The 25825-nt window shown below is 50.1% G+C and overlaps 1 protein-coding gene across 2 annotated transcripts in view; it reads left to right on the top strand.

Moving 5' to 3' along the window:
- LOC132387138 (C-type lectin domain family 12 member B-like) overlaps window positions 1-25570 on the top strand; it is a 40062-nt gene extending 14492 nt beyond the window's left edge. The window contains exons 5-10 of one of the 2 annotated variants that reach the window (XM_059959486.1): window positions 10952-11071; window positions 17151-17267; window positions 18587-18853; window positions 22766-22908; window positions 24338-24402; window positions 24705-25570. In XM_059959486.1, coding sequence (XP_059815469.1) covers window positions 10952-11071; window positions 17151-17267; window positions 18587-18853; window positions 22766-22908; window positions 24338-24402; window positions 24705-24873 — 881 coding nt within the window. In that variant the 3' untranslated portion in view covers window positions 24874-25570. The remainder of the gene's footprint in view (window positions 1-10951; window positions 11072-17150; window positions 17268-18586; window positions 18854-22765; window positions 22909-24337; window positions 24403-24704) is intronic. The other variant, XM_059959487.1, reaches the window with a different exon arrangement.
- The last annotated feature ends 255 nt before the right edge of the window (window positions 25571-25825 follow it).

Below are 25825 nucleotides of genomic sequence, written 5' to 3'. Positions count from 1 at the left end.
AAGTATGTGGATTCATTGGAAAGGGTAAAGAGGATATTTACCAGGATGCTGCCTGGTTTATAGAATATGCATAATGAACAGAGATTAAGAGGGCTATGCTTTATTTTCTCTCTCTGGAGAGAAAGAGGATGAGAGAAGACATGTTAAGTTATACAAAATATTAAGAGGAATAGATAGAGTGGACAGACAGCGCCACTTCTCCAGGTCAACACTGCTCAATACAAGGTGACAGGGCTTTAAGGTAAGAGGGTGGAAAGTTTAAGGGCGATATTAGAGGAAGGTTTTTAAATCAGAGAGTGGTTGGTACGGAGAATGCACTGCCTGAGTCAGTGGTAGAGGCAGATTCACTAGTGGAATTTAAGAGATTACTATACATCTATATGGAGGAATTTCAGGTGGAGGGTTACATGAGAAGAAGGGTTTAAAAGTGGCCCGAAGTGCCTGTACTGTGTGTACTATTCTATGTTCTATGTTGTAACATTGTCATGCATTTCTTGCTCGTCATTTCCACCCATAAAGCCTCACTTAGACGAATTATCTTGCTTGTCCTGATTGTTCACTACGGTAACATATTCTAAGCCTAGTAATGTCACCGCTCCTCCTTTAATTCCTTCTGCCTTCTCACATCGAAATATGGTGCTCTCCTGCTTGCTCTTCCTGCACACAATTCTCAGTAATGGCTACAATCTTATAATTCACTGTATTGATTCATTCCCTGATCTAAACCGCATTTCCTTAAAGCTTCCTGCATTGAGATATGCCCCAATCCCGTCTGGGATATTGCCTGTGTCTACCCCAGTGAAGACAGATCCAACTGTTCATCTCATCTGCCATTCCCTTGTTCCCCATAATAAATTCAACTGTTTCTGTCTTCAAGGGCCCAAATTTGGTCTTAACTAATATATTTTATCATGAATACCAAATGAAGCTTTTACTATCCTCATCTATATTCTTTGCTAGCTTACCTTCGTACCTCAAAATTTCTTCCCTTATTGCCTTTTTTGTTATATTCTGTTGCTCTGAAAGTTTCCCAGTCCTCTGGCTTCCCGCTCATCTTTGCTATGTTAGACTTCTTCTCTTTTATTGTTATACTGTCCTTGACATCTCTTGTTAGCCACGGTCGCCAATAGGTATCACGACCTCTGGCTGTTCTGCTTCCTTCTACAGGATATCATGGACGCGATCAGAAACATCCTGGTCCCAGGCAACAGGGAGGGAAGCAACCACCCGTGTATCTTTCCAGCGTACTCAGAATCGCCTGTCTGACCCCTTAACTATAGAGTCCCGATTTACTGCTTGTGTTCTCTACCCTACTTAGCAACAGGGACAGACCCTGTGCCAGGAGCGCGTCAGTTGTTGCATCCCATAGGTATCCAGTCCCCCTCCAACAGTACTCAAACAGGAGCACTTATAGTTTAAAGGGACAGCCACACGGATACTCTCAATTATCTGACTTCTGCGTTTCCTCTCCTGACTGTTACCCATTTATCTGTCTCCCGGGGACCCGGTGTGACTGCTTACATGTAAATCCCGTCTATCATCTCCTCACTCTCCCTGACCAGACGTTTCCCTCTCCTGACTGCTACACATTTATCTGTCTCCCCAGGACCCGGTATGACTGCTTGCCTGTAAATCCCCTCTATCATCTCCGCACTCTCGCTGACCAGACGTTTCCCTCTCCTGACTGTTACCCATTTATCTGTCTCCCGGGGACCCGGAGTGACTGCATGCCTGTAAATCCCGTCTATCATCTCCTCACTCTCCCTGACCAGACGTTTCCCTCTCCTGACTGTTACCCATTTATCTGTCTCCCGGGGACCCGGAGTGACTGCATGCCTGTAAATCCCATCTATCATCTCCTCACTCTCCCTGACCAGACGTTTCCCTCTCCTGACTGTTACCCATTTATCTCTCTCCCCAGGACCCGGTGTGAATGCTTGCCTGTAAATCGCCTCTATCATCTCCGCACTCTCCCTGACCAGAAGTTTCCCTCTCATGACTGTTACCCATATAACTGTCTCCCCAGGACCCGGTGTGACTGCTTGCCTGTAAATCCCGTCTATCATCTCCGCAATCTCCCTGACCAGACGTTTCCCTCTCCTGACTGTTACACATTTATCTGTCTCCCGAGGACCCGCTGTGACTGCTTGCCTGTAAATCCCGTCTATCATCTCCGCACTCTCCCTGACCAGACGTTTCCCTCTCCTGACTGTTACCCATTTATCTGTCTCCCCAGGACCCGGAGTGACTGCTTGCCTGTAAATCCCGTCTATCATCTCCGCACTCTCCCTGACCAGAGGTTTCCCTCTCCTGACTGTTACCCATTTATCTGTCTCCCAAGGACCCGGAGTGACTGCATGCCTGTAAATCCCCTCTATCATCTCCGCACTCTCCCTGACCAGACGTTTCCCTCTCCTGACTGTTACCCATTTATCTGTCTCCCCAGGACCCGGAGTGACTGCATGCCTGTAAATCCCCTCTATCATCTCCGCACTCTCCCTGACCAGACGTTTCCCTCTCCTGACTGTTACCCATTTATCTGTCTCCCGGGGACCCGGTGTGACTCCTTGCCTGTTAATCCCCTCTATCATCTTCGCACTCTCCCTGACCAGACGTTTCCCTCTCCTGACTGTTACCCATTTATCTGTCTCCCCAGGACCCGGAGTGACTGCATGCCTGTAAATCCCCTCCATCATCTCCGCACTCTCCCTGACCAGAAGTTTCCCTCTCCTGACTGTTACACATTTATCTGTCTCCCGAGGGCCCGCTGTGACTGCTTGACTGTAAATCCCCTCTATCATCTCCTCACTCACCCTGACCAGCCGTTTCCCTCTCCTGACTGTTACCCATTTATCTGTCACCACAGGACCCGGTGTGACTGCTTGCCTGTAAATCCCGTCTATCATCTCCTCACTCTCCCTGACCAGACGTTTCCCTCTCCTGACTGTTACCCATGTATCTGTCTCCCCAAGACCCGGTGTGACTGCTTGCCTGTAAATCCCGTCTATCATCTCCGCACTCTGCCTGACCAGACGTTTCCCTCTCCTGACTGTTACCCATTTATCTGTCTCCCGGGGACCCGGAATGACTGCATGCCTGTAAATCCCATCTATCATCTCCTCACTCTCCCTGACCAGACGTTTCCCTCTCCTGACTGTTACCCATTTATCTGTCTCCCGGGGACCCGGTGTGAATGCTTGCCTGTAAATCGCCTCTATCATCTCCGCACTCTCCCTGACCAGAAGTTTCCCACTCATGACTGTTACCCATATATCTGTCTCCCCAGGACCCGGTGTGACTGCTTGCCTGTAAATCCCGTCTATCATCTCCGCACTCTCCCTGACCAGACGTTTCCCTCTCCTGACTGTTACACATGTATCTGTCTCCCGAGGGCCCGCTGTGACTGCTTGACTGTAAATCCCCTCTATCATCTCCTCACTCACCCTGACCAGCCGTTTCCCTCTCCTGACTGTTACCCATTTATCTGTCTCCCGGGGACCCGGAATGACTGCATGCCTGTAAATCCCATCTATCATCTCCTCACTCTCCCTGACCAGACGTTTCCCTCTCCTGACTGTTACCCATTTATCTCTCTCCCCAGGACCCGGTGTGACTGCTTGCCTGTAAATCCCCTCTATCATCTCCGCACTCTCCCTGACCAGACGTTTCCCTCTCCTGACTGTTACCCATTTATCTGTCTCCCGGGGACCCGGTGTGAATGCTTGCCTGTAAATCGCCTCTATCATCTCCGCACTCTCCCTGACCAGAAGTTTCCCACTCATGACTGTTACCCATATATCTGTCTCCCCAGGACCCGGTGTGACTGCTTGCCTGTAAATCCCGTCTATCATCTCCGCACTCTCCCTGACCAGGCGTTTCCCTCTCCTGACTGTTACACATTTATCTGTCTCCCGAGGGCCCGCTGTGACTGCTTGACTGTAAATCCCCTCTATCATCTCCTCACTCACCCTGACCAGCCGTTTCCCTCTCCTGACTGTTACCCATTTATCTGTCTCCCGGGGACCCGGAATGACTGCATGCCTGTAAATCCCATCTATCATCTCCTCACTCTCCCTGACCAGACGTTTCCCTCTCCTGACTGTTACCCATTTATCTCTCTCCCCAGGACCCGGTGTGACTGCTTGCCTGTAAATCCCGTCTATCATCTCCGCACTCTCCCTGACCAGACGTTTCCCTCTCCTGACTGTTACCCATTTATCTGTCTCCCCAGGACCCGGTGTGACTGCTTGCCTGTAAATCCCCTCTATCATCTCCTCAATCTCCCTGACCAGACGTTTCCCTCTCCTGACTGTTACCCATTTATTTGTCTCCCCAGGACCCGGTGTGACTGCTTGCCTGTAAATCCCGTCTATCATCTCCGCACTCTCGCTGACCAGACGTTTCCCTCTCCTGACTGTTACCCATTTATCTGTCTCCCCAGGACCCGCTGTGACAGCTTGCCTGTAAATCCCGTATGTCATCTCCGCACTCTCCCTGACCAGACGTTTCCCTCTCCTGACTGTTATCCATTTATCCGTCTCCCCAGGACCCGGAGTGACTGCATGCCTGTAAATCCCCTCTATCATCTCCGCACTCTCCCTGACCAGACGTTTCCCTCTCCTGACTGTTACCCATTTATCTCTCTCCCCAGGACCGGGTGTGACTGCTTGCCTGTAAATCCCGTCTATCATCTCCTCACTCTCCCTGACCAGACGTTTCCCTCTCCTGACTGTTACCCATTTATCTGTCTCCCCAGGACCCGGTGTGACTGCTTGCCTGTAAATCCCGTCTATCATCTCCGCACTCTCCCTGACCAGACGTTTCCCTCTCCTGACTGTTACCCATTTATCTGTCTCCCCAGGACCCGGAGTGACTGCATGCCTGTAAATCCCCTCTATCATCTCCTCACGTTCCCTGACCAGACGTTTCCCTCTCCTGACTGTTACCCATTTATCTGTCTCCCCAGGGCCCGGTGTGACTGCTTGCCTGTAAATCCCCTCTATCATCTCCTCACTCTCCCTAACCAGACGTTTCCGTCTCCTGTCTGTTACCCATTTATCTGTCTCCCCAGGACCCGGTGTGACTGCTTGCCTGTAAATCCCGTCTATCATCTTCGCACTCTCCCTGACCAGACGTTTCCCTCTCCTGACTGTTACCCATTTATCTGTCTCCCTAGGACCCGGTGTGACTGCTTGCCTGTAAATCCCGTTTATCATCTCCGCACTCTCCCTGACCAGACGTTTCCCTCTCCTGACTGTGACACATTTATCTGTCTCCCGAGGACCCGCTGTGACTGCTTGCCTGTAAATACCGTCTATCATCTCCGCACTCTCCCTGACCAGACGTTTCCCATTTATCTGTCTCCCGAGGGCCCGGAGTGACTGCATGCCTGTAAATCCCGTCTATCATCTCCTCACTCTCCCTGACCAGACGTTTCCCTCTCCTGACTGTGACCCATTTATCTGTCTCCCGGGGACCCGCTGTGACTGCTTGCCTGTAAATCCCCTCTATAATCTCCGCACTCTGCCTGACCAGACGTTTCCCTCTCCTGACTGTTACACATTTATCTGTCTCCCCAGGACCCGCTCTGACTGCTTGCCTGTAAATCCCCTCTATCATCTCCTCACTCTCCCTGACCAGACGTTTCCCACTCCTGACTGTTACCCATTTATCTGTCTCCCCAGGATCCGGAGTGACTGCATGCCTGTTAATCCCGTCTATCATCTCCGCACTCTCCCTGACCAGACGTTTCCCTCTCCTGACTGTTACCCATTTATCTGTCTCCCCAAGACCCGGTGTGACTGCTTGCCTGTAAATCCCTTCTATCATCTCCGCACTCTCCCTGACCAGACGTTTCCCTCTCCTGACTGTTACCCATTTATCTGTCTCCCGAGGGCCCGGTGTGACTGCTTGACTGTAAATGCCCTCTATCATCTCCTCACTCACCCTGACAAGACGTTTCCCTCTCCTGACTGTTACCCATTTATCTGTCACCCCAGGACCCGGTGTGACTGCTTGCCTGTAAATCCCGTCTATCATCTCCGCACTCTCCCTGACCAGACGTTTCCCTCTCCTGACTGTTACCCATTTATCTGTCTCCCCAGGACCCGGTGTGACTGCTTGCCTGTAAATCCCCTCTATCATCTCCTCAATCTCCCTGACCAGACGTTTCCCTCTCCTGACTGTTACCCATTTATTTGTCTCCCCAGGACCCGGTGTGACTGCTTGCCTGTAAATCCCGTCTATCATCTCCGCACTCTCGCTGACCAGACGTTTCCCTCTCCTGACTGTTACACATTTATCTGTCTCCCCAGGACCCGCTGTGACAGCTTGCCTGTAAATCCCGTATATCATCTCCGCACTCTCCCTGACCAGACGTTTCCCTCTCCTGACTGTTACCCATTTATCTGTCACCCCAGGACCCGGTGTGACTGCTTGCCTGTAAATCCCGTCTATCATCTCCGCACTCTCCCTGACCAGACGTTTCCCTCTCCTGACTGTTACCCATTTATCTGTCTCCCCAGGACCCGGTGTGACTGCTTGCCTGTAAATCCCGTTTATCATCTCCGCACTCTCCCTGACCAGACGTTTCCCTCTCCTGACTGTGACACATTTATCTGTCTCCCGAGGACCCGCTGTGACTGCTTGCCTGTAAATACCGTCTATCATCTCCGCACTCTCCCTGACCAGATGTTTCCCTCTCCTGACTGTTACACATTTATCTGTCTCCCGAGGGCCCGGTGTGACTGCTTGACTGTAAATGCCCTCTATCATCTCCTCACTCACCCTGACAAGACGTTTCCCTCTCCTGACTGTGACACATTTATCTGTCTCCCGAGGACCCGCTGTGACTGCTTGCCTGTAAATACCGTCTATCATCTCCGCACTCTCCCTGACCAGATGTTTCCCTCTCCTGACTGTTACACATTTATCTGTCTCCCGAGGGCCCGGTGTGACTGCTTGACTGTAAATGCCCTCTATCATCTCCTCACTCACCCTGACAAGACGTTTCCCTCTCCTGACTGTTACCCATTTATCTGTCACCCCAGGACCCGGTGTGACTGCTTGCCTGTAAATCCCGTCTATCATCTCCGCACTCTCCCTGACCAGACGTTTCCCTCTCCTGACTGTTACCCATTTATTTGTCTCCCCAGGACCCGGTGTGACTGCTTGCCTGTAAATCCCGTCTATCATCTCCGCACTCTCGCTGACCAGACGTTTCCCTCTCCTGACTGTTACCCATTTATCTGTCTCCCCAGGACCCGCTGTGACAGCTTGCCTGTAAATCCCGTATATCATCTCCGCACTCTCCCTGACCAGACGTTTCCCTCTCCTGACTGTTACCCATTTATCTGTCTCCCCAGGACCCGGAGTGACTGCATGCCTGTCAATCCCCTCTATCATCTCCGCACTCTCCCTGACCAGACGTTTCCCTCTCCTGACTGTTACCCATTTATCTGTCTCCCCAGGACCCGGTGTGACTGCTTGCCTGTAAATCCCGTCTATCATCTCCTCACTCTCCCTGACCAGACGTTTCCCTCTCCTGACTGTTACCCATTTATCTGTCTCCCCAGGACCCGGTGTGACTGCTTGCCTGTAAATCCCGTCTATCATCTCCGCACTCTCCCTGACCAGACGTTTCCCTCTCCTGACTGTTACCCATTTATCTGTCTCCCCAGGACCCGGTGTGACTGCTTGCCTGTAAATCCCGTCTATCATCTCCGCACTCTCGCTGACCAGACGTTTCCCTCTCCTGACTGTTACCCATTTATCTGTCTCCCCAGGACCCGCTGTGACAGCTTGCCTGTAAATCCCGTATATCATCTCCGCACTCTCCCTGACCAGACGTTTCCCTCTCCTGACTGTTACCCATTTATCTGTCACCCCAGGACCCGGTGTGACTGCTTGACTGTAAATGCCCTCTATCATCTCCTCACTCACCCTGACAAGACGTTTCCCTCTCCTGACTGTTACCCATTTATCTGTCACCCCAGGACCCGGTGTGACTGCTTGCCTGTAAATCCCGTCTATCATCTCCGCACTCTCCCTGACCAGACGTTTCCCTCTCCTGACTGTTACCCATTTATCTGTCTCCCCAGGACCCGGTGTGACTGCTTGCCTGTAAATCCCCTCTATCATCTCCTCAATCTCCCTGACCAGACGTTTCCCTCTCCTGACTGTTACCCATTTATTTGTCTCCCCAGGACCCGGTGTGACTGCTTGCCTGTAAATCCCGTCTATCATCTCCGCACTCTCGCTGACCAGACGTTTCCCTCTCCTGACTGTTACCCATTTATCTGTCTCCCCAGGACCCGCTGTGACAGCTTGCCTGTAAATCCCGTATATCATCTCCGCACTCTCCCTGACCAGACGTTTCCCTCTCCTGACTGTTACCCATTTATCTGTCTCCCCAGGACCCGGAGTGACTGCATGCCTGTCAATCCCCTCTATCATCTCCGCACTCTCCCTGACCAGACGTTTCCCTCTCCTGACTGTTACCCATTTATCTCTCTCCCCAGGACCCGGTGTGACTGCTTGCCTGTAAATCCCGTCTATCATCTCCTCACTCTCCCTGACCAGACGTTTCCCTCTCCTGACTGTTACCCATTTATCTGTCTCCCCAGGACCCGGTGTGACTGCTTGCCTGTAAATCCCGTCTATCATCTCCGCACTCTCCCTGACCAGACGTTTCCCTCTCCTGACTGTTACCCATTTATCTGTCTCCCCAGGACCCGGAGTGACTGCATGCCTGTAAATCCCCTCTATCATCTCCTCACGTTCCCTGACCAGACGTTTCCCTCTCCTGAATGTTACCCATTTATCTGTCTCCCCAGGGCCCGGTGTGACTGCTTGCCTGTAAATCCCCTCTATCATCTCCTCACTCTCCCTGACCAGACGTTTCCCACTCCTGACTGTTACCCATTTATTTGTCTCCCCAGGATCCGGTGTGACTGCTTGCCTTTAAATCCCGTCTATCATCTCCTCACTCACCCTGACCAAACGTTTCCCTCTCCTGACTGTTACCCATTTATCTGTCTCCCCAGGACCCGGTGTGACAGCTTGCCTGTAAATCCCGTCTATCATCTCCTCACTCTCCCTGACCAGACGTTTCCCTCTCCTGACTGTTACCCATTTATCTGTCTCCCCAGGACCCGGTGTGACTGCATGCCTGTAAATCCCGTCTATCATCTCCTCACTCTCCCTGACCAGACGTTTCCCTCTCCTGACTGTTACCCATTTATCTGTCACCCCAGGACCCGCTGTGACTGCTTGCCTGTAAATCCCGTCTTTCATCTCCTCACTCTCCCTGACCAGACGTTTCCCTCTCCTGACTGTTACCCATTTATCTTTCTCCCGGGGACCCGGTGTGACTGCATGCCTGTAAATCTCCTCTATCATCTCCTCACTCTCCCTGACCAGACGTTTCCCTCCCCTGACTGTTACCCATTTATCTGTCTCCCCAGGACCCGGTGTGACTGCTTGCCTGTAAATCTCCTCTATCATCTCCTTACTCTCCCTGACCAGACGTTTCCCTCTCCTGACTGTTACCCATTTATCTGTCTCCCCAGGACCCGGTGTGACTGCATGCCTGTAAATCCCGTCTATCATCTCCTCACTCTCCCTGACCAGACGTTTCCCTCTCCTGACTGTTACCCATTCATCTGTCTCCCGAGGGCCCGGAGTGACTGCTTGCCTGTAAATCTCCTCTATCATCTCCTCACTCACCCTGACCAGACGTTTCCCTCTCCTGACTGTTACCCATTTATCTGTCTCCCCAGGACCCGGTGTGACTGCATGCCTGTAAATCCCCTCTATCATCTCCGCACTCTCGCTGACCAGACGTTTCCCTCTCCTGACTGTTACCCATTTATCTGTCTCCCGAGGGCCCGGAGTGACTGCTTGCCTGTAAATCTCCTCTATCATCTCCTCACTCACCCTGACCAGACGTTTCCCTCTCCTGACTGTTACCCATTTATCTGTCTCCCGATGGCCCGGAGTGACTGCATGCCTGTAAATCCCGTCTATCATCTCCGCACTCTCCCTGACCAGACGTTTCCCTCTCCTGACTGTTACCCATTTATCTGTCTCCCGAGGACCCGGAGTGACTGCATGCCTGCAAATCCCCTCTATCATCTCCTCACTCTCCCTGACCAGACGTTTCCCTCTCCTGACTGTTACCCATTTATCTGTCTCCCCAGGACCCGCTGTGACTGCATGCCTGTAAATCCCGTCTATCAGCTCCTCACTCTCCCTGACCAGACGTTTCCCTCTCCTGACTGTTACCCATTTATCTGTCTCCCGGGGACCCGGCGTGACTGCTTGCCTGTAAATCCCGTCTATCATCTCCTCACTCTCCCTGAGCAGACGTTTCCCTCCCCTGACTGTTACCCATTTATCTGTCTCCCCAGGACCCGCTGTGACTGCTTGCCTGTAAATCCCCTCTATCATCTTCGCACTCTCCCTGACCAGACGAAGGTCATTGAGCTGCGTCTCTATTTCCCTATCGCGGTCCCTAAGGAGCTGTAGCTCGACGTAGCTGGTGCGGAAGTTTCCATCCGGGAAGCTGAGATTCTCCCGGACTTCCCACATCTAACACGCAGTATATAACACTGGCCTCACAGACACTCTTCCTGTTCTGTTCCTCACAGCTAGCTCACCTCGCCTCGACCCGTTATCGCCGAAGCCCGGATGTATCAAAGCCCTACCGCTCTGCCTCAGGTCCCTCCTTTGATAACCGCTCCTTTGGTAAACGCTCCATGGGCCAGTAGCTCCCTGAACCTGCCCTGCTATCCAACTGCCGATTGGCCATCCGGTTAGAGCCAGTGACAGCCCACGTACAATGGACTAACGCTCTCGAGACCACCTTTTAAAATAGCCGCCGCAGACCTACGAGAAAACTTCTGTCGACGCCTCTCCTTTTACTTCTCTCTTTCTCTCTCTCACCTCTCAGACGGTCTGAACTCGACCTACTCAGTGCTCAAACTTCCTAATGATGAACATCTCACCGAAGAGTATGAAGATCCTCCCATTGCCCCGGGACCTGCGGAAATGTCAGTGGTTGCACAGACAGGTCAGAGTTCACAATAACGACATCACTCTTAAGGGGTCACGTGTGTTATGCACAAGTGTTCAAGTTTTAATGAATCTGCTTCGACCACTTCCTTTGGCCGCTCGTTCCACAGACGGACCACTGTCGGTGTAAACAAGATGTTGTCATTCTTGTCCCCAGTTGCATCATCTACTGCTTTCTCTTTATCCCTGAGCATTTTGGTCCTCGATTATCCAAGCCTACAGAAAAATGACCCTGTCCTAACTCCCTACCCCTCCATTCATCTCAGTCCCAATTCCTCTGAATCTCCTACCTCTCAGTCCCTACTATTCTCACTGTCCTCCCTCTCAGTCCAATCCTCTCTCCCTCCTCTCCCTCCCTCTCAGGCCCTACCTCTCTCACTTCCTGTCCTACACCTCTCCTCTTACTTCCTCACCCTCTCTCTCTCTCTCCTCTGTCCCTACCCCTCTCCTCTCCTAACTCTTCTTCCCTCTCTCAGTCCCTGCTCCTCTCTCTCCATCTCTCTCTCTCTCTCTCTCTCTCTCTCTCTCTCTCTCTCTCTCTCTCTCTCTCTCTCTCTCTCTCTCTCTCTCTCTCTCTCTCTCTCTCTCTCTCTCTCTCTCTCTCTCTCTCTCTCTCTCTCTCTTCCCTCTCGGTCACTACCCCCTATGCCCCGTCTTTCTCGGTCCCTACCACTCTCTCTCTGCCTTCCTTCTCGTTCTATACTCCCTTCCCTTTCTCCTCCCCCTCGTTCTCAAACCCTCTGTGCCCCCTTCCTCTCGGTCTCGACCACTCTGTCCCTCTCAGTCCCTATCCCTCTCTCTCCCCTCCTTCTTGTTCTCAAACTCTCCCTCACCTCACCTCGGTCACTACTCTGCTCTCCCTCCTCCCTTTGGGTCCCTACTCACTCCCCCCTCTCTCTCGTGCCTACACTGGCTCACACCTCCTGGTCCCGACCCTGATCTCTCCTCTCGCTTGGTCGCTACTTTTTCTCTCTCCCCTTATCAGTTCCTAATGTTGTCTCCCTCCTCCCTCTCAGTCCCTACCCCTCTCTCTCCCCTCCTTCTTGTTCTCAAACTCTCCCTCACCTCACCTCGGTCACTACTCTGCTCTCCCTCCTCCCTTTGGGTCCCTACTCACTCTCCCCTCTCTCTCGTCCCTGCACTGGCTCACACCTCCTGGTCCCGACCCTGATCTCTCCTCTCGCTTGGTCGCTACTTTTTCTCTCTCTCCTTATCGGTTCCTAATGTTGTCTCCCTCCTCCCTCTCAATCCCTACCCTTTCTCTCTCCTCCGTCTTGGACCCTACACTCTCTTTGCCCCCTCTCAGTCACTACCCCCTCTCCCTTCCCTCTCAGTCCCTACCCCTCTCTCTCTCTTCAATTCCAACCTGACCTCCCTACTCCTGTACTTATTGCCCTGACTGCTTTCTTCACCGCCCTGTCCAACTGTGACTCCACTTTCAGAGAACCGTGAACCTATACCCCGGGTCCCTCTGCTCGACAACGCTCTTCACCACCTTGTCTACCTGTGACTCCACCTTCAGAGAACCGTGTACCTATACCCCGGGTCCCTCAGCTCGACAACGCTCTTCACCACCTTGTCTACCTGTGACTCCACTTTCAGAGAACCGTGTACCTATACCCCGGGTCCCTCTGCTCGACAACGCTCTTCACCACCTTGTCTACCTGTGACTCCACCTTCAGAGAACCGTGTACCATTATGCCCTTGGGTCACTCTCTTCTACAATACTCTCCACGGTTCTGTCTACCTGTGACTCCACTTTCAGGGAACAGCGTACCTCTCGCCGTACGTTCTATAAACTCTCCCTAGTTTCCTCCCGTTCACCGTGCAAGTCCTACCCTGTTGCTTGTCTTCCTGAAATACGAAAGTTCAAACTAAGTTGCATCTGCTTCTGCTCGGCCGACTTCCCCGGCGAATCGAGATCCCACTGTAAGTGAAATCTGTCTTCACTGTATAAAACGACATCAACGTTAATGTCGTCTGCAAGCACACATACTGTGTACTGTGCAATCTGCCATAAATTGTCGATATAATTGACAGAGATCGATCGGCCCACCACCGACCACCCGTGAACAGTGCTAGTGACGGGCTTCCGGTTTGGGAAACGGACTGCGACACTAAAACGTGTCTCCTATCTCTGAGTCAATTGTATACTGGATCAGCCATCCCCCCCCCCCCCCGCGTCGCACACCATCTCCCAGAGCGGTACACCCTCTGGGGCCTTGTTAAAATCTGTGTACATTACATCCAGCAGCTCGACCTGATCAGTCCTCTTTAATCAAATCGGTCAGAGAGATCTCCTTGGGTTCCACAGCATCTTCCCATCTGAGCCCGTGTTAATAGCCTTGTACAAGCTTCTGTATGGAACATCTACTACCAATTACTGGTCTGTTCTCCCCAGTTAAATCCGCCGGCATATCTACCTGGGTCTCACGCCACCTGCCAACTCCTTCCCCCTTCTCTCTTCTACTCTCCCTATCTTTCCCTCTCCCGCCCAGTCTCACCGCTCCTTTCCTTCTTGGATCTCTCTCCCAATTCCTCTCTCCCATCTTGCAGAGTGATCTACCATCTGGGAACTTGATACGGGACTTGTCAAGCGTTTATTATGCCTATCAATCCGGACATATCATTCGGTCAAATTCCCCTGGGTCCCACACCATTACACAGATTAGTCTACCAAGTAAAAAAAAAAGTCTTATTTTGTTCCTTGTTCACAATGTCCACTACCCTGTTCTCATAAAACGTCCTGGTTCCTCACTAAAAATATAAACACTCCACCGCCCATGACCGCAGGGAACTGCAGAGCGTTGTGGAAATAGCTGAGCCCAGCTCCGAAACCATCCTCCCCTCCATGATCTCTCTCAGCACATACTGCTGCTCAGATAAAGCACCCAGCGTCATCAAAGGTCCCCGGACATTCTGTCTTCTACACCCTCCCATCGGAGGGAAAATGCGAAAGCATGTATCCGGAGGCTCAAGGATAGCTTCTACACAATAGCAATCAGAATATTGAACGGACACCAAATACGATAAGATGTGCTCTTGACATCAAATCTTCCTCTTCACGGCTCTTGAAACCTGTAGTCCGCCTGCACTACAATTTATCTGAAATTTTGATACTTTATTCTGCATTCTGTGATAGAGTAACCTTGTTCTACTCCAATGAAGTGACCTGTATCTGTGGGTGTGGGTGCGATCTCTCCTGTTTCTGATGTATATCTAGATTACATCTAATTATCTGGATAGACAGGGTCTCATTAGCAACAGTCAACATGGATTTGTGAGTGGAAGTTCATGTTTGACAGATCGCATTGAACTTTTTTGGAAAGGTTACTAGGAAAGTTGACGATAGTGAAGCAGTGGATGTTATCTGTATCGACTTCAGTAAGTAATTGACAAGTTTCCACACGGAAGCTTAGTTAGGAAGTTTCAACTGTTAGGTATTAATATTGAAGTAGTAAAATTTATTCAACAGTCGCTGGATGGGAGATGCCAGAGAGTAGTGGTGGATAACTGTTTGTCAGTTTGGAGGCCGGTGACTAGTGGTGTGCCGCAGGGAACTGTACAGGGTCCAGTGTTGTTTATCATATACATTAATGATCTGGATGATGAGGTGTTAAATTGGATTAGTAAGTTTGCAAACGATACTTAGATAGGTGGCGTTGTGGATAGGGAAGCAAGAAATCAAAGCTTGAAGGGAGATTTGGGTCAGTTAGAAATGTGGGCTGGAAGATGGCAGATGGAATTTAATACTGATAGGTTTGAGGTGTTAAATTTTGTTAGGCCTAATCAAAATAGGACATACATGGTACATGTCAGGGCATTGAGAAATCCAGTAGAACAGAGTGATCGAGGAATAAAGGCGCACAGTTCCCTGAATGTAGAATCTCATGTGGATAGGTAGGTGAAGAAAGCTTTTTGTATGCTGGCCTTTATGAATCAGAGCACTGAGTATAGGAGTTGGGATGTAAAGTTAAAATTGTACAAGGTATTGCTGAGGACCAATTTCTAGCATTGTGCACAGTTCTGGACACCGAGCTATAGGAAATATGTCAATAAAATAGAGGGCGTAGAGGGGAGATTTACGAGAATGTTACTTGGGTTTCAGCACCTAAGTTACAAAGAAAGTTTGAACAAGTTAGGCCTTTATTCTTTGCATCGTTAGAAGCCTGAGGGGGGACTTGATAGAGGTATTGAAAAATTATGAGGGGGATTGATCAAGTTGAAATGGATAGGTTTATTTTTTCATTGAGAGCGGGGAACATTCAAAGAATAGGACATGAGTTGAGAGTTAAGGAGCAAAAGTTTAAAGAGGACATTTTTGCACAAAGAGTGGTAGATGTGTGGAACGAGCTTCCAGTGGAAGTGGTGGAAGCAGGTTCGATATTGTTATTTAAAAATGGATAGGTATATGAATAGGAAAGGAATGGAAGGATATAGGATGAGTGCGGGTCGGTGGGACTAGGTGAGAGTAAGCGTTCGTCACGGACTAGAAGGTCCGAGATGTGATTGTTATATTGTTTTATATAAATGAACGATCTGGGTGAGAATGCAGATGGGTGGTTTGGTAAGTTTGTAGATGATAGGCTGATGGGTGTTGTGCATCGCTTAGATGGCCTGCATTCAATTCCGTGGGACTTGGATCAGTGTCTGATATGGGATGGAGGAATGGCAGATGGTGTTTAACCCGGGCAAACGTAAAATGTTGCACCTTGGTAGGCGAAATGCTCCGAGATAGCACAAGATCATAAGAGTTACAAAGGGCATCATTCCCAAATGTGAAATGTCTGACACCAGAGGGAATGCATCCCGGACAGCATTGCCGGCCGAAGGGCCTGTTCCTCTGCTGTACTGGCTGGTCTACGATGCAGGATGTTGGAAACACACAAAGCCTTGTTAAATCTCCAGGTTCTCACAGGTTTTGGCCACAGACAATAGAGGTCCCGTGGGTAACACCACCAGTCACGGACGGCCGCCGGCCTCTGGGTTCTGTGGACAAGCCAGTACGGCGACTTAATTCCCAATTCACTGTGAATCCCGGCCATCACAATCTTGTGAATGGATCTCCCATGAGAGAGACTTTGTCTGCAGTCAAATCTTTATCACTCCATTGAACCGCGTGATCAACCCGAGATCCCTTTCCCTGTCGACAGTTAAGGGTTCTATCGTTAACTGTCTCCTATCCCTTCACATTTTGTGTCGTCTGAGATTTTACAGCCTTTCAGCTCTACATTCTTCCCGGACAGTCACACCCACCACAAACACCGGATGGTCCGGTTGTATATGTAGACCATTTCCCACCATGCTTTATCATTTCTTCCTCAAAATTTATTTTGTTTTTTTTTACTATAGAATAACAGTTCCGAATCGGCTCTTCCGGCCATTCAGGCCGCGTTGCCCAACAATACTCCGAACTATTCCTTTTTAATGACAGTTAAATTTACAATAAACAATTAACCGAAAAACCGATATGTCTTTGTACTACGGAAGGATCCCAGATCACCCGGAGGAAATCCACTGGCTCATGGGGAGTATTGGAAACTCCTTGCAAGCAGTGACGGGAACTGAACCCGGGTCGCTGGTACTGTAAAGCGCTGCGCTAGCCATCACGTGACGGTGCTGCCCTTCTCCTTGTCAGCAGCTGCAAAACAAAGAAACACAATGGAGTCTACGAAATCACCGCAACAGCTTCATCCCCAGAAGACAGTCATTTATCTCATGCGTGAAAAATGAACAAAGCGGTCAAACAGTGATACAGATAGGAAAAATAATAAACCCGTGAAACACTCTCTTTCCACTCTTTCCCACCCCTCTCTCTCGCTCCATTGTCTCTTCCCTCCTCTCTCCCACTTTTCTCTCTCGTCATTTCGCCTCTGTTCCCCACTTTTTCTCTGTCTCTCTCGCACATCCCACTCCCCATTCACACCGAAAATCGCTTCCTCTTCTCACGCGGCCACTTCCTAGGTCCTCTCTCTTCTCGTTTTCTCTCCCCCATTGTTTCACATTTTCCGGCCCATCGGTCCTCTCACACCATCTCCTGAATTCTCCTTCTGTTTCTCTGAATCGTCTCTCTACAGGTCCGCATAAAGAGCAGACGAACGAGAACATCGGAAATAGACCGGACCGTAAGTTCTGCCTACTCTGCCTGGTTACGTTCGTCCTCTTCGCGACGGTGGTCGGGCTCTCGATCCATGGTGAGTCGAACGGACTCCGGTTGGAGTCAGACCGTAAGTTGGGAGTGTGGAATAAAACATGACTGTAAAACTCTGAATCCAGACGGCCAATTCCCCGTGCATCCCATGTATTCCCATAGTCTGGAAAAGCCTCCCCTGAGGGCTCAGTCAAACACCCACATTTTCAACTTAAACGATGACATTCGGGAGACGTGATTAAGTTTCTGGAATCAGAGAGACGCTGGTCAGCCCTGGGAAGTCAAGCTATTTGGAATCTCAGCGATGAGGCTCAATGTAACTGAGATTGAGAGAGGGAGGGGTGTTGGTGGTGGAAGGAGAGACCGCGTCTGGTGGGTGGAAGAGAGTCCCAGTGGGCGACATGGCTGCATTCACCAACACACTGAAAGAGAACATGGGGAATAGATCGCACCGTAGGATCTGCCAACTCTGCCTAGTTACTTCCGCCATTACCGTGATTGTTGACGGGCTCTCGACCCAAGGTGAGCCGAACGGGCTCCAAATGTAAATAAATTGTTATTGTACAGCACCACAGTGACACCGACAAGCCCTGAACAGTGACACTGAGACACCAGTCTCTGTGACACCAACACGCATCTCCCCCTGACCCGTCCAGCTCCGCACCGTGACAAAGACTCACACGTCACTGGAACACCCCTCACCGAGACGATTGCGCCCCTCAACATAACACAGATGCACCGCTCACTGACGCAATTACCTTCACCTCACCCTGACACAGGCAGACACCTGATCGTCATACCGGCTCCGAAATTCACAGCGAAACCTCAGTGACATCGACGCACACCTTGGCGTGACACTGCCACACCTACCGTAGCCATGACATGCCGCTCACCGTGACACAGACACACTCCTCTCTGTGCGACCAGTGCACCCCAAACCATGCCACAGGTACTCTAACCACAGTGACACCCCAAGCCCCTCACTCTGCGATTTCCCTCGCAGTGACATCGAGAAACACTTCATTATGAACCGCCTCAACTCTCGACAGTGCCCCTAAACACCTATCACAGTGACACCGACACTTTCATCAGAGCAACTCGGACATGTCCCCCATGATAGTGACGCAGACCCCCATTGGAAAATCAACACAATCTTCACCGGGACATTGATATACCCCTCAGCGTGCCACAGACACGACCCTCAAAATGGTGCCGACTCCTCTCACTGTGCCATCAGCACATCCTTCACTGTGACACCCTTCACCGTGACACTGACACAACACTCTCTGTGACCCGTTCGGTAGCGTGACGCTGACTCACGTGTCACTGTAAAGGCTAAACATCCTTTACCATCTCTCGCAGTGTCACAGATTCGTCAGTCTGAGATCACATCCGACAGAAATTACCAGGAGTTAAACTCAACCCTTCAATCCAAGATATCCGAGAATTCCCACCTGAATTTCTCCCGGAGAACCTGTCTGAAAAATCTCTCTGCGCTCAACTCTAATCTATCCGATCTTAAACGAATGCACAGCTATCTCCGTCACCAGTTCACTGAGATGGAAACGAAGTACAGATCTGTCAACGAAACCAAGGCTCAAATCTGTGAATTGTTGACCAGCAGAAAAGGTGAGGCATCATCCCCTCTTTAAGCCGCTCCTCATCACAGGACAGGCATGGAGAGAGGAACCGTCACTCTGTGCTTGACATCGGGAGTGGATGACGCGTCTGTCTGGAAGAAGTTGTATTCTGTCACTGAACCCAGGAGAGTGTGGCGGGATGTTGTAGAGGTGCATTCACTCTGGGTCTGACCACGGGATTGTGAGACGTAGCATTACAATTTTATTCTATGTCTGACTCCGTGAATCTCTGATAGGACAGTATGGATCCAGCTTCACTCTGTGTCTGACAGAGGGATTGTATGTTGGGACAGTGCCCAGAGAGATTCACCTCATGTCTAACTTCTGAAGTGTGTTGTAGCACCGTGGAGAGAGAGAGTTTCAGTCTAAATATAGGAGTGTGTGACGGGACGGTGCAGCTGGGGCTTCACTCTGTGCCTGAATCTGGGAGTGAATTATGGGACGTTGCAGAAGAGGTTTCACACAGTTTCTGATCCCGAGAGTGTCTGATGAGACGTTGTGGAAGGTGTTTGGATAAAAAAACAATGACTTAAAGGAAGAAAGCAGAGTGTAGTTGTGAAAGGAAAGTATTCTTCCTGGAGGTCGGTAATTAGTGGAGTGTCGCAGGGATCTGTCCTTGGACCCCTGCTGTTCGTGAATTTTATAAATGACCTGAAAGTAGAGGTGGAAAGATGGTTGAGTAACTTCGTGGATGACACGAAGATTGGAGGAGCTTTGGATGGAGCTGTATGTTGTCGAAGGTTGCAAGAAGATATAGACAGGCTGCAGAGTTGGGCATAAAAATGGCAGATGGAGTTCAATCCGGACAAGTGCGAGGTGATGTATTTTGGAAGGACAAGCCAGAAGACTGAGTACAGAATTAATGGTCAGTTACTTAACAGTGTGGGTGAACAAAGGGAACTTGGGGTTCAATTCCATACATCCATCAAGGTCGCTGCACAGGTTGATAGGGTAATTAAGAAGACCTATGGGATGCTAGACTTCATTAAGAGGGGGATTGAGTTCAAGAGTAGAGAGGTCATGTTACAGCTCTACAAATCTCCGGTGAGACCGCACTTAGAGTATTGTGTTCAATTCTGGGCACCTCATTATAGGAAAGATGTGGAAGCTGTGGACAGGGTGCAGAGGAGATTCACCAGGATGTTGCCTGATTGGAGAACAAGTCATATGAAACAAGGTTAGCAGAGCTGGGACTTTTCTCTTTGGAGCGTAGAAGAATGAGAGGGGATTTGATAGACGTCTAGAAGACTATAAGAGGCATAGATAGGATCGGTGGTCTGTACCTGTTTCCCAGGGAACCAATAGAAGAAACACCAGAGGCATTGATACAAAATTAAGGAAGGAAAGATTAGGGGAGATACCAGGGGTAATTTTCTTTTTTACACAGAGAGTTGTGATTGCCTGCAATGACCTGCCAGGGATGGTGGTGGAGGCTAAAACATTAGGGGTATTTAAGAGCCTCTTTGACAGGCACATGGATGAAAGAAAAATGGAGGGTTATTGGGTAGTGTTGGTTTAATACATTTTTAAGGGTTATATGGGTCAGCACAACATGGAGGGCTGAAGTGCCTGTACTGTGCTGTTGTGTTCTATAGTTTTATGGTTCTATGGAGAAACACGGAGAAACTTCCACCGGAGGAGTGTGACTGGACGGCGTGCAGGAAATTTCACGACACGTCTGAATGCTGGAATGCGTGATGAGGCCATTGAGGAAGAGATTCACAGGCAGTGCGTGACGAGACTTTGTGAGATGGGACGGTGTGGAGGGAGATTCACTCTGTGTCTGACCCCGGGAGTGTGTGATGGGACGGTGTGGAGGGAGATTCACTCTGTGTCTGACCCCGGGAGTGTGTGATGGGACGGTGCGGATGGAGATTCAATCCGTGTCTGAGCCCGGGAGTTGTGTGATGGGACAGTGTGGTGGGAGATTCACTCCGTTTCTGACCCCGGGAGTGTGCGATGGGACTGTGAGGTGGGATGTTCACTGTGTGTCTGACCCGCGGAATGTGAGATGGGAAGGTATGGCGGGAGATTCAATCTGTGTCTAACCCCGGGAATGTGTGATGGGACGGTGAGGAGGGGGATTGACTCTGTGTCTGACCCCGGGAGTGCGTGATGGGTCATTGTGGAGGCGGATTCACTCTGTGTCTGATCCCGGGAGTGTGTGATAGGAAGGTGAGATGGGCGATACACTTTGTCTGACCCCGGGAGTGTGTGATGGGAATGTGTGAAGTGAGATTCTTTCTGTGTCTAACCCCGGGAGTGTGTGTTTGGACGGTGAGGAGGGGGATTGACTCTGGTCTGACCCCGGGAGTGTGTGATGGGACGGAGTGGAGGGAGATTCACTCTGTGTCTTGACCCCGGGAGTGTCTGATGTGAAAGTGTAGAGGGAGATTTACTCTTGTGTCTGACCCCGGGAGTGTGAGATGGGACCGTGTGGAGTGAACTTCACTCTATGTGTAACCCCTGTTGTTTGAGATGGGACAGTGTTGAGGGAGATTTACTCTCCGATAGTGATTCCTGAGCATTTGCTGTTGAGGAGGGAAATTACAGTCAATCGTCTGAGATGCTTGGTAAATTGTGGACACCATCGAAAAGAACAAACACAGGACAGAAAATGTTAACTTTTAATGTTTGGAGTATAATGGATAATGCGGCGCTTCTTTGGCAAGAGATCAAGCGTGTTAATAAACGGAGACGTACACAGAGAGGCGGTTACATCCAAGGTGGAGGACACAGGAAACTGGGTGACAGCCGGGAAGCCAGTTCAGTGGTCATCCTCATCAGCAGCCGGTATAACACTTCAGATGCAGTCGGGCATACGGACTAAATTTCTGGTAATTTTACACAATGAACAGGATACATATGCCCCAACGAAGAAGAGGTTCTTACAAGATAAGAGTAGGCATCCGTGGCTGACAAAGGAAATTAAGGATTGCAGTTAGGCCAGGGAAAGCTGATGTAAAATGGCAAAATTGAGTAGGAATTGGATGACTTGAAAGCTTTTAAAATCATACAAAAGGCAACAAGAAAGGCTGTGAAATAATAATAAAAAAACAAGCTGGAATACAACTGGAATATGATGGTAAACTGGCCAATATTATAAAACAGGACGCTATAAGTTTTTTTTCTAATTTCAGTTTCTAGGTCCCCGTTGTTCTAGTGAGACCATGGACTTTCGCCTGGGAAGGTTTCCAGGGCGCAGGCCTGGGCAGGGTTGTATGGAAGACCGGCAGTTGCCCAAGCTGCAAGTCTCCCCTCTCCACGCCACCGATGTTGTCCAAGTGAAGGGCACTATGACCCATGCAGCTTGGCCCCTTTGACATCGCACAGCAATGTGTGGTTAAGTCCCTTGCTCAAGGACACAACAGACTGCCTCAGCTCGAACCAGTGACCTTCAGAATTTCTCCGGGTGTCAGTAATCGAACGGTGCTCGAGGAGCTACACTGTGTCTGATCACTGGTGTGGGCGATTGGACACTGTCACAGTAGCTTAACTCTGTGTCTCCCTGTGGGAATGTGTGATGGGACGGTGTGGAGTGAGCTTCTCTCTGTGTCTGCCCGCAAGAGCGCGTGGTTTGACAATGGGCAGCGTGCAGTCTGAACCCATGTGTGTGTAATGCGACTGTGGAGAGAGTGAGTGAGAGAGAGAGAGAGAGAGAGAGAGAGAGAGAGAGACACTCTGTTTCTGATCCCGCGAGTATGAGATGGGGGGACGATGCGGAGGGAGGTTCTCTCTATGTCTGGCCGGAGGTGTGCGTGATGGGACGGTGTGAAAGGAGCGACACCTGCTGTCTGAATCCGGGATTGGACGTTGTTAAGGGAGTTTGAATTTTCTGATCCCATTCGGTGCAATGGGTGTTATGGAGGGTGAATCACTGTTTTTTGTTCCTGATTTGTAGAGCATCCGTGTCCTCAGAACTGGATCGATAACGAAAATCGGTGTTATTTCATATCTTCCTTGGAGAAAACTTATGATGGAGCGAGGGAACATTGTTCAAACTTGGATGCAAGGCTCCTCGAAATAAATTCAAAAGAGGAAGAGGTAAGTGATTCCCAGGGTGTAAGATAGATCGAAACATTCCACACCGTCCCATCACACCCTCCCGGGGATAGACACAGAGTGAAACTCCCACGAGGACCAGTATCTGAACCCGGTTTATCATCACTGGCATGTGACGTGAAATTTGTTAACTTAGCAGTAGCACTTCAATGCAATGCATAATTTAACAGAGAGAGAGAAAATAATAATAAATATAAAATAAAGCATAATAAAAATGAACAAGTAAATCAAACACGTACATTGAATTGATTATTAAAAATGTAAAAAAACCGGAAATGATCTACGTTATAAAAAGTGAGGTAGTGTACAATGTTTCCAGTCCATTTAGGAATCGGATGGCAGAGGAGAAGAAGCTGTTCCTGAATCACTGAGTGAGGGCCTTCAAGCTTCTGTATCTCCTACCTGATGGTTACAGAGAGAAATGGGCATGCCCTGGCTGGTGGAGGTCTTTAATAATGGACACTGCCTTGCTGAGACTCCGCCTCCTGAAAATGTCCTGGGTACTTTGTAGACATGCGCCCACGATGGAGCTGACTAGAATTGCAAACTTCCGCAGCTCTTTCGGTCCTGTGCAGTAGCCCCCTCCATACCGGACAGTCATGCCCCCTGTCGGAATGCTCTGCACGGTGCAATTATGGAAGTTTTTGATTGTGACAGAATGAAGTCCCTTCACGGCGTCCCGTCAGACTCTCCCTGGGTCAGGCACAGAGTGAAGCACCCACAAAGCCGTCCCATCACCCATTCCTGGGATATGACACTGGATGTTTCCATGTCTATGCCATCTCTTCAAATTTTCCCGTGGCCAGACATGGGGAGAGGCGCAATGTCACCGTTAGGTTCTACCAGCATGCTTTGCCTGGTGTGTGAGGGCGATACTGCCGTCGGCCAGGCCAATCCGAGAAAAACTTGTTTGTGTGGTCGTGTTGCCCGGTTACAAATCAATCCCACGAAATAACGAGCAGTTCACCATTTGCAATTAAACGGTTGGGCTTTATGATTCTTCATTTAACTACAGGGTTAGTCTAGAAAACAATTTTACCATTTTAACGAAACAGTCCAACGCGCTCCTTGGAGCTCACTGTTTTCCCGTCCGTCCGTTCTCCATCGATTTCTCCTGAGTGTGGTCGACTCCCGACCCCATTCCAAGTCCGCTCAGACCTGCAGTCTACGATTACCCCATTCTGGCATCTTCTCTTTCCATCTTCTGCCGAACAAAAGCCCGCGAGTTCCCCGCTCACGGGCTCACAGGAAAGAAAACCCCTCCCATCAGCGGACGCCACACATTACAAAGCACCCGTTATCTCTCGTCATAACACAAACACACTGCTGCTACAGAGAAACCATTACATTAGCAGTGAAACATTTCCCAGGACGTTGAATGCATATTAATGGAAAGGATTTCACTTCACAGGAATTTGTTTCCACCTCTGTCGGCGATGAATACAGAACTTACTGGATTGGAAAATGCAGAGACGGGTGAGGTTTGGACTGTTACAGGTCCGTGGTTTGAGAGTGACACGAGGCCGTGGAGAGAGAGATTGGGTCAGTGGGATTAGACTGTTGACTGACCCAGGGTTGTCGGGCGAGGGTGATGCATTGGGATTGATTTGGGAACTGACTCGGGATTGTCGGGGAGAGGGGTGTAGTGGGATTCGTACGGCCGTGGATCCGGGGCTGGGTGGCGAGCGCAGATCAATGGATTAGTTGTTTTCGACGATCTCAGGTTGGCTGCTGCATCTGTTTTGTCTCTGTTGAAATTGTCTAACCCTCTTTGACAGGAATGTGGGCTCTAATCTTCTGTACAAGTCCTATAGCCGGCCCAGCTGCAGAAAATGCGACGGATCCTGGACATACGATTGCAAAATAAAACACAGATTCCTCTGCGAGAAGTCGGATATTCCTGCAGAGATCCGAGGTCTTTGTCAACACCCCGTGGGGAGAACCTAAATCAAAGGAATGTATCTCAATTCTCCCCATTCAATCTACCCCACTCTCAAACCCCTACCCTTTTACTCCTTCACACCCACTCCATCGTACACCAGTCTCCTCCTCTAATCGCATCCACATTCTCCCCCACTACTCTCCCTCTCCCCATCCAGACCACTCTTCACCCTTCCTGCCCCTCTCTCCTCCGCTCGCCACAATTACTCCCTCTTTCTACTCTTATCTTTGCCATTCTCCCCAACACATTCTTCTTCTGCTCTGGCTCTCTCCCCCTCGGACCCCATTCTCGGCCTCTCCTCTCTCCGTTCTCTCCACACACTCTCACCTCAATTCTGTGAACTCTGGCTCTCAATTCCCCAACCCAACCCAATGTGCACATTTACCCTCCTTGTGCCCCTCCTGGCTTCATACCCTCGCTCCAGGAACTGTAGACACATCCTTTCTGCTTGCCTTCTGTCCGTAACTCAGACCGTCGAGACCCGGCAACATCCTCGTAAATCTCACCCCGCACTCTTCCCAGCTTAGTGGCAGCTTTCCTACAGGAGGGGGACCAGAAGTGAACACCGCCCTCCAAGCGCGGCCTCAACGACGCCTTGTACAACTTCAAGGTGACTTCGGTACGGTGCAAAATTATCGTAAATAGGGAGATGTAAAATTAACGTAAATAGGGAGAACTAATAAATACTGCAATGAAGGTGAATACCGAGGGAGTGTTTAAGTGTTCACGGAGAGTTCGCAATCTGATGGCGGAGGGGAGGCAACTGCTTGTAAATTGTTGAGTTTTCAGGCTCCTGTACCCCCTCCCCGATGGTACCGATGAGCACAGGGTATTTCCCGGCTGGAGGCGGTATTCCGGACGCATTCATTCTTGAACATGTCCTCGATGGAGGGGAGGGTTGTTGACGGGCAATAATTGGTAGTCAGAGCCCTAAAGGGAAAGTGACAGCTAACCACA

The sequence above is a fragment of the Hypanus sabinus genome, unplaced genomic scaffold (genome assembly GCF_030144855.1).
Source record: "Hypanus sabinus isolate sHypSab1 unplaced genomic scaffold, sHypSab1.hap1 scaffold_1552, whole genome shotgun sequence".
NCBI lineage: Eukaryota > Metazoa > Chordata > Chondrichthyes > Myliobatiformes > Dasyatidae > Hypanus > Hypanus sabinus.
Note: the sequence above shows the minus strand (reverse complement) of the source record. Positions and strands in the feature narration are given on the sequence as shown.